Raw genomic sequence first — 8,778 nt, 5'->3', positions numbered from 1 at the left:
GGCGGAGGTCGGCGGGTCTCGAGGTAGCGGACTCTGCTCCCCACCCCTGCGGTGTCAGGGCGTGGGAGGAGCGTGTCTTCTTGCCAAACACCACAAACTTGAGCCCGTCCAGCTCTTACCCTTACCGCCACGTCTTTCACAATTGCGTCCTTGCCACGGCCCAGCCACCTGGATGTCCTGCGTCCAGAAGCGGTTTCTAGCTGCTCTCCAACTCCAAGCTGCTCAGCTTCCCCCACCCCCACGCTCCTCCAGGAAGTCCAGCACGGCCCCCTGACTCACTCCCGCTGGCCCTGGGGCTTCGGGACCTCTCCCGTCTTTGGCAGCCTCCCCAGGTCTCGCGGGCTCTCCGCTTGTGGGCCCTGGCCAGCAGCTCCTTCTCCAGGGCGCTGTCGCAGTCGCAGAAACTGTATGAAATTCCGATACCTTTTCCTAGAAGAGGTTCACTTAAAAGTGATGGAAATGTTTCTTGTCAAGCGATCTCCAAACCTCCAGCTGTCAAGGCTCTGCGAACTCACCCAGAGGCAGCAAATGGGAGTGGGCAGGCAATTAAGGTCTACTAGACCATTTGGGCTCGTCACCCCTCTTACGTCTAGAGTAGAACGTCAGGGCCAGCGAATTCAGACAGCCCATAGGCCTGCTACTTCCTTCCGAATGGTCTCGGCTAGCTTTGAAATAAAGCTAGGGTCTATGTGTTTGGCTTCCTGAAAATCCCTATTTACCAATTCCCTTCTGTGGCATAGCGGTTCTGGAGATGCAGAACCTGGGTTCAAATTATACCTTTGAATCTTCCTTCTTGCCAAGTCACTTCATCAACATGGGTCATAGTTCCCTCAACTAGAAAAAGAGTTGGATTCTGAGGTCTACATCTGTGATGATGTAATAATGCTTTGCATTTTTATAGAACTTTAAGGCTTACAAAGGATTTTTCTATACCGTACCTCTTCTGATTCTCCCAGTAACCCTGTGGAAGCAAGTGATATTATTATCTCCATTTTATAGATGAGAAAATAGAGGATCTTGGAGATTAGGTGGCTTGTTTGGAGTCGGACAGCATTAGCAATGGGCTGAGGAGGAATTCAAGCCAGGGTTGTGGCTGCTCCAAGTACAAGAGCCCAGCCACTAAAGCACACTCCCTCTCCTCAGCATGGCATCAGGGCAGGACTTTGGTAAGAAAGTGTAATGTTAGTCTGTGTAAGCAAAAACATGGAAATCAGAATGGGAGAAGTGAAAGCTGCACTGGACTCTGCCCTAATCCAAGCACACCTAGAGTATTGTGCTCAGATCTAAATGCCACATTTTAAAAGTACCAGGGCAAACTGGAATATGGGTAGAAGAGGGAACTCAACATGATGAAGAGTAGGCAACTTCTAGTCTAGAGAAGAGAAGATTTAGGAAAAGTAAGAAGACTTAAAAATCTTACTTATCTTCATTATTTGAAGGCTGTCATGTAGAAAAAGAACATTTACTCTGCTTGGCTCCTTAAGGTAACACTAGGATTAATTCATGAGAATTTCAGAAAAACAGAACTTACCATTTTATAAGGGAGCAGGGGCCTTGAAAGCCCGAGATGTAACTGGGGGGCAAGGGTAAGGAGAGGACTAATAATGAAGTATTTAACTATAAAAATGTGGTCATTCCAAGCGATGGCTTTGTGAGGTACAAACAAGTCCCTTGAGTAAATTTAAAAGAGAATATTGAGAAAGGATAAACAGTAATAGACCATTCCATCCCACCCTGTCCCCCAATGCCCTTTAAAGTCAGTCTAGATGGAATTAGGGGCAGAAAAGGAACCCAGATTCTCCCAAGATGTCTTAGGAAACAAACACCAGAAGCTGAAGATAGGAGGGCCATCACAAGCTCCTTGGAGCTGGAAGAAGAGGGCACCTACCCAAAGAAAGGATCTCAGAAGACTCTGGGATCAAGGCTATGGGAAGCAATCACCAAGCACGAGAATATCAGGACACAGGCAGTGTTGCTGGCATCTGCTATTAGCCTGGAGACTCCAGCATGGTAATATTGTGTCTCCCTTGGACCCTTTCATGAGGAAGAGGAAAGAACAATCATTTATCAAATACCTGCTATGTGCCAGGCCTGTGGTGCATTTTGCATACAATCTTTCTTGGAAACCCACTACCTTTTTCTGCAAGCATAGGGAAAGTCTGTTTCCTGTTCTTTGCTTTAGACAAAGAACTTTCTTTGTGTTCATAAACAGTATTAACCGCAGACCTTTTCTGGTTATATTTATCAGAACTGTAATTAGGAGGAGGTAACTGAGGGAGAGAACATTCTCCAAGGGGAAAAAGAAATTGATGTAACCTGAAGTGTTTTGTCAAAGAGCTATCTCTGACTGGGATGTCAGAACTAAAAAGTAGAGAATTATTATAGCTCCTTTAACACAATGTGCCCCAAACAGCGGAGAGTTTCTACTGGGAAATCTGTTTAGATGAGCCAGTTCTAGGGTAGATGGGGGTCAAATTGGAGTAGCTAAACAGCCCTCTCACCATACCTCCGTATCCCTGCTTAACAATTAGGCTTAAACAAAAGTGAATGATGTACAATGGCACAGAGGAGAGGGGCCAGTTCTAGAATCAGGACAGCCTGCGTTAATAGTCCTGCTGTGACATATACTGGCTATGTTATTCTAGCAAAGGAGCTAGAAGCCCCTTTGCAAGCCCGGGAGGCAGATCTCTTAATGGACAAGTTGAGGCACAATTATTGATCTGAATCAGTAGAGGGTGTTTTAAATCTCTGGAGATTGTATATATTAAGTTTAAGTTAATTTATTAACCAACCACTCAAGATTTCTAACTAACTAGTGGACTCCTTCCATAATCTGAACAGACACCATAGGGGCCCAAGAGAGCTCAAGCAGCCAGGCAACCATGCTGGGCTAGAGAGAGCAAAGGCTTAAGTGAGAGCAACTAAGCAGCTAAGCTTGGGAAGAAAGGAGAGAGGGGCAAAAGAGATCGACTTCCTCTCCAGTAAGCCTTAAATACCCCTTGTGACATCATCATCCAGTCTCTCCCCAGGACAACTGTTGAGAAGGAAGTAGCCTCAGAGACTTCAATTCCTCCCTTACCACTTCATCCCAGGAAGAGGCAGGGGGTCTCAGGAGGATGCTAACTCACCCTTTCCTCCTTACCACATGGCTGGACCACCAAGGTGGCTAGAGCTGACTGACTTCATTGCCTAAGAGTTCTTGTTTACAGATAAACAAGGAGCAGGTCTCCACACCGACTGTAACAAAAGCAAACCCTGACATATGCCTTTAACCCTGTTGGACCCAACCTAGTTTCATAGCTTTGGGGGAGACTGTTTTGTAGTTCTAAAATCAAAACTGCTCTTGGGGGCCAAAGGGAGAAACCAATTCAGTATCACAATTTAATATTAATTTTCCACACTAACTATGCTAATGAAGTCATAAGTCAAGAACAAGAACATATTGACCTGTTTAGGAAATAGTAAGTTTTCTATTACTTCAAGGGCTCTGAGCTGAAAATGATAATAAACTGAACCAGCCTACTATTTGGAGGGGCACATACTGAGAGTGTGCACACTGTGGGGACTGAGGATGGCCTGCTTTGATTTATTCCTACAGTTCTAATTAAAACTCCTAGAAAGGATATTTTGTAAATAATTAAGTGAAATTCAACTGACAAGAAATCACTAGGAAAAGGACTTTTGTTAAATGATGCAGATATACTTGAATGATTAATGTTAGAAAATGACCAGAAGAGGATGGAAGCAAGATATAACAACTGCTCTGAGAATAAGAGAAAGCCAACCAGAGCTTGGCAGATATTCTAGAGCAGGGGTCCCCAAACTTTTTACACAGGGAACCAGTTCACTGTCCCTCAGACCATTGGAGGGCCAGACTATTAAAAAAAAAAACTATGGACAAATCTGAATAGCGTTGTCTGGGATAGCAGAGGCTGCAGCACTGGCTGGGATGGGCCTGTCACACCTTGCACAGGCCCATCACCACCACCACTATAGCGGGCAGCAGTATATACAGTGTGGAATCACCTCCCCCAGATCGATGCTCACCACACTGACGTCTTCCATTGTGCAGCCACATGATCCTTTGTGTGGCACCTCGTTCTCATTCAGTTACTCTCAGCACAAGGCTCGATGCAAAGGATTATATCATTAGAAGTAGTACTGTATGGGAGTGATGCTGCACTATGCGGCGCCGCCACATACAGTGCTCCTCTCATTGACTACCAGTGAAAGAGGTGCCCCTTCCAGAAGTGTGGTAGGGACCAGATAAATGGCCTCAGGGGGCCACATATGGCCCATGAGTCATAGTTTGGGGACCCCTGTTCTAGAGTGCTCTCTAGTGCTGATTGGTATGTTAGGAGACTCATTCTTAAATCTATCCAAGGAATAGCTCATTCCTTCATCTTGTAGCCCTAATGAGAAGTTCTAAAAACTCCATCTTATTACAGTTGTCATCCTTTTTACTCTTTACTTAACAGTGATGAAAAATAAACTGTTCAAATTAGAGTGTTCACCAGCCCACCCCATCCGTTCCTCCAATAAACACATATAATCAATTAGAGATAGACTTTTTATTCAAGACAGATAGTGAAGTATCCCTAGTCGCTGTGGAGTAAGTAGCCTCAGCAGAACACTGAGCCCCCGAAGTAGCAGCTCTTCATTCTAGAACACAATCTTGAGGTACCCATTTTGTCATTCCTCGCAGGAAAACAAAGGTCTTAGAGCAAGCAGCTTGGAGTCACTTAATTCAAGCACCTCCATTGGTCTAGGTTCTCAAGGCAGAATGTTTTATGGGCTTTCCTATAAAAGGAATAAAGAAGACAACATGGTTAGCAGCCCTCACCCAGGCCAAGAATAAGGGAGGAGGAAGCTTGATGAGGGTGAGGGTATTTCTATCTTGACAAGAGTACTTGGGTAACAGATGGGAAGAGAAAGTGGGATGAGGCTAAATGGAGATCTTCCTAGATTGATCATAAGAGACAACATTTAATCATGACCATGAGGGCATTGACAGGCCAATGATCCTCTGCCCAAGATAAGGGAATATTCTGAAGTTATAGAGGAAAAATAGATGATGATTGGCACTCAATTTGGGGTTAAGACCAAGGTCTGAGAATGAGCAAAGAAAATAAGGGAAGGGGATGAGTGTATTTCTATTGTTATACACATGGAAGAAGTGATGTGAAGGGAAAGTTGGTTCTCAGCTTTCTGTGGAGACTTCATGCCAGAGAATTTGGTAGGTGAGAACAGAATGACTAGATAAGAACTAAAGATCTGGGACCGTTATACTATGTTCCTTTTGGATCCCAAGGCTACGAGATATGGGACTAAAGTGAGGGAAATATTTAAGTCAGGTAATGGAAGGAGATGTCTTTTACCAGTAGTCAATTCCTTTGGGTTGCTCTATGATCTTCTTGGCACACACGATGTCATCATTAATGTCATCATCCAGGAGTTCTAGAATTAGGAAAGAAGATGGGAACTAAAGAGTGTTGCTTAGAAATATGAGTCTTCTCCAAGTTTCCTCATTGCTGGAAATGGAACCCCCCTGTTGGAACCACTCCCAGCCTAGCAATAGTGCTTTGAAACTTTGGGTTTGATTTCCTATCACTACATAGGAAGTATATCCAGTACTCTGGGAATAAAGAATATTCAGGGACTTTTCTTGGGAGAAAGCCCAGCCTCAGGAGCTGATGTCACCCAAGAAATGAAACATGTCAACCCCCAAGTCTCTGACCAGTCCATTCTATCTTGAGACCCTAAGAAAAGTGGAGATAATGCCAATGTAAAGATTATCCATTCAAAGCCCACAGCTAAGGTTAAAATTAAGGTTAAGCTAAGATTAAGATCCCATCATCAATATAGTCAATGGTGCAAAAGGAAATACTCTCAAAACAACTCAAAAGATATTGAAGATTAGGGGTTAAAAGAGCAGTTATAGGGCATGAAATGACTCACTGGAGCAAAGAATGCCACAAGTACTTTTGGCCACATCTTCCTGCTTTTCGGCACACCAACCATTGTTGCTGATCTGAAATATTCCGTATTCTGTGTTGCCATTGTTACTGACTTTAATTTGGGTGTTAAAGCCACTGCTATGGAATGTGACGCAGATCACTAAGAGAAATAAAGTGAGAAAGATAAAACAGTGACTTCCAGGATGGGTTAAGATGGGAACCTGAGGTCCCCAAACTAGTTAGGCTATTCAGTAGGTCTTTTTGGGAAGCCAAAGGACAGCATAGATCAGAAGATAGTAATGCAGAGAGAGGACAAAATAGACAGAGAATAAGAAGAAGAGAGTGAGAAAAGAGATAAAGAGGAAGTGAAATGATCAATAGGAACATCCATGAGGTAGATCCAGAAAATCTAAGTAGAGTTTGGACTTGGTGACCTCTGATGATCCTTCCAAATGCAAATTTATGATTTGAAAAGAAGAGTGAAGAGAAATGGAAAAGTGAAGGGAAAAGAGAAGTAAGTAGGAAACCTCTTGTAAATGAAAATAGGGGTGGAAAAGAAAGATAAGAAAAAGGAACAGTAAAAGGAAGAGAAAAAGAGATGAAAAGGAAGGGTAGTTAAAAGGTGAACATTGGAAAGGACAAGGAGATGAGAAAGAAATTAATGGGGATGTTGGTGACAGATTGAAAGGAAACCATTTGTAGACAAGAGCCAACTGCAATTTCAACTCCAATTCAAAAAGTTAGTGATGGAGAGAGGAGAGACAGGGAGGGAAGAGAAGATGAAATTAAATAATAGGGACATCTGTGATCATTTATATAAGATTCATGATTTGACTGAGGGTTGAATTTGATGGCTTCTGAGGTCCCTTTATAACATTTCCATAGTTCAGAGAAAAAGAGGAAGAGGAAGAAAAAAGAGAGGGATAATTAATAACATGAAGAAAATAACAGAAAAGAGAGGAGACAACACCAAAAAGACTGTCGTGAATGAAAGGACTGAAGACAGAAAAAGGATAGAGAGAACTCACTTTCATTCAAATGGAAGTCTTCATATTTGTCCATGCCATGATTCTTTAGATCCTGGATCAGCTCACATTTCGTTAATTCTCTAGCCTGGGTGGCTGAGAGTATGATGCTGAGTAGGAGCAGAGACTTCATCTTGGCCACTTCAGGGATCTGGGACAGAAGAACCACTCTGAGCCCCTGACTTTTATCCTGATCCTGTACAATGGGGGGGGGGGGGGAGGGGGGACAGCTCAAGTAATCTTGCAAAAAGGCACTGCCCCCAGGAAGAGTATGGTTGAGGCACAGATAGATCAACTCTCTTTCCTAATACTTCCCTGTCCCCTTCCTCTCCTCACCCCAATCTCACCCTCACTGGCTCAGTTCTTTACCCCGAGGCATCCTGTTGGCCCCATTCTCAGATCCTTGTTTTTTGTAGGTTTAGTTCTAGGAATCAGAGCCTGCGTACCTTGTTACTGAAGGTAAAAAAGCAGCCCTCTGGGTAGACATGGGTAATCAAGGGTATCAGGGAAAATCCCAGCCTGGCCAAGAGTCTCTGAGCAAAGAGCACTCTCTGCAGGACCCCACAAGTGTTTCCTTCTCACCAAAGCCTCATTTTTCGGATTTCCTATCCCTAAATCAGGGCCCTCTCTATTTCATACGAAGGAGCCTTCACTGAGGACAAGAAAGGAGGCAGAGGAATAATGGAGATGCAAATAGTCAAATCTCCTGGGCAGGTGGTAGACATTGGATAGGAGCAAGGTCTAGCCAGCCTAGCCTGATTAATCCCTTACCATCTCACCCTGTAATCCAAAATCTGTCAGTTCGACTTCCATAGCACTGCTCACATCAGCTCTTCACTCACATAGCTAGCTACTACCCTAGTTCAAGGTGTCATGGAAAATCTTCAGATCTCCCCTTGAGGGACACCTTATGCTCTAAGGACCAACTTTGCAAGGCTGACACACTCAGAAGCTTGCTTCAAACAAGATGACCAATAGCCCCTCCTTCCCCTGCACCTGTTGGAACTCCAGAACAAAGCAAGTGGTTCCACTTCATGGGGCACTCTTACTTCCCATGCTGTGACCTGACAAATCCATGATGGATTGATGTACTATCTGTACCATACTAGACTCTACAAGTCTACCTGACCCCTCAATGTCTGTCCTTGCCTGTGTCCTGATGCCTGTACTTGCCCATCATGTTTGTGTCCATAACTCATGGAAACCCAAAGAAAACTTCTCTGAACCTGCTTCCCTATTTATAAAATGGCTTAATAATACATATCATATGAAAATAAGCATCTGGAGGACCTCAATAGTCATAGGGAGTCCTTCTTTTACTTGAAATGTGGGCCAGATCTCTTACATTATAGTGGCAAGCACCTTTACTGAGCACACACACATCTCCATTTCCTGTCTAGCCATATAATCAAACATCAGGAGTTGAAGTCAGCTAGTTGGCTCAGTGGATTGAGAGCCAGATCTGGAAATGGGATGTCCTGAGTTCAAATCTAGCCTGAGACAATCCTACTTGTTTAAACCTGGGCAAATCATTTGGCCCCCATTGCCTAGCCTTTACTTTACCTTTCTTTATATAGTAGTGATTCTAAGACAGAAGGTAAGGGTTTAAAAAAAAACCCACCAGGAGTTGGGATAAGGACAGGAAACACTATTAGAAAAGATGGTATTTGTGTGTGACCCTGGGCAAGTCACTTAACCCCCATTGCCTAGGCCCTTACCACTCTTCTGCCTTGGAGCCAATACGACTCCAGACAGAAGGTAAGGGTTTAAAAAAAAAAAAAAGATGGTATTTGAAA

The 8,778-nt window shown here is 43.8% G+C and overlaps 1 protein-coding gene across 1 annotated transcript; it reads right to left on the bottom strand.

Moving 5' to 3' along the window:
* Window positions 1–275: 275 nt before the first annotated feature.
* LALBA (lactalbumin alpha) lies at window positions 276–7,167 on the bottom strand. Its single transcript, XM_056800628.1, has 4 exons — window positions 6,986–7,167; window positions 5,959–6,117; window positions 5,379–5,457; window positions 276–423 (listed from the first exon to the last, which is right to left on the bottom strand). Exons 1-4 carry the CDS (start codon window positions 7,113–7,115, stop codon window positions 276–278), a joined length of 516 nt encoding a protein of 171 aa, XP_056656606.1. The 5' UTR covers window positions 7,116–7,167.
* Between the last annotated feature and the right edge of the window lie 1,611 nt (window positions 7,168–8,778).

This window comes from Monodelphis domestica, chromosome 5, assembly GCF_027887165.1.
Source record: "Monodelphis domestica isolate mMonDom1 chromosome 5, mMonDom1.pri, whole genome shotgun sequence".
In the NCBI taxonomy this organism is placed as follows: domain Eukaryota; kingdom Metazoa; phylum Chordata; class Mammalia; order Didelphimorphia; family Didelphidae; genus Monodelphis; species Monodelphis domestica.
The sequence above is the reverse complement of the archived record's forward strand: the minus strand, read 5'-3'. Positions and strand labels throughout refer to the sequence as shown.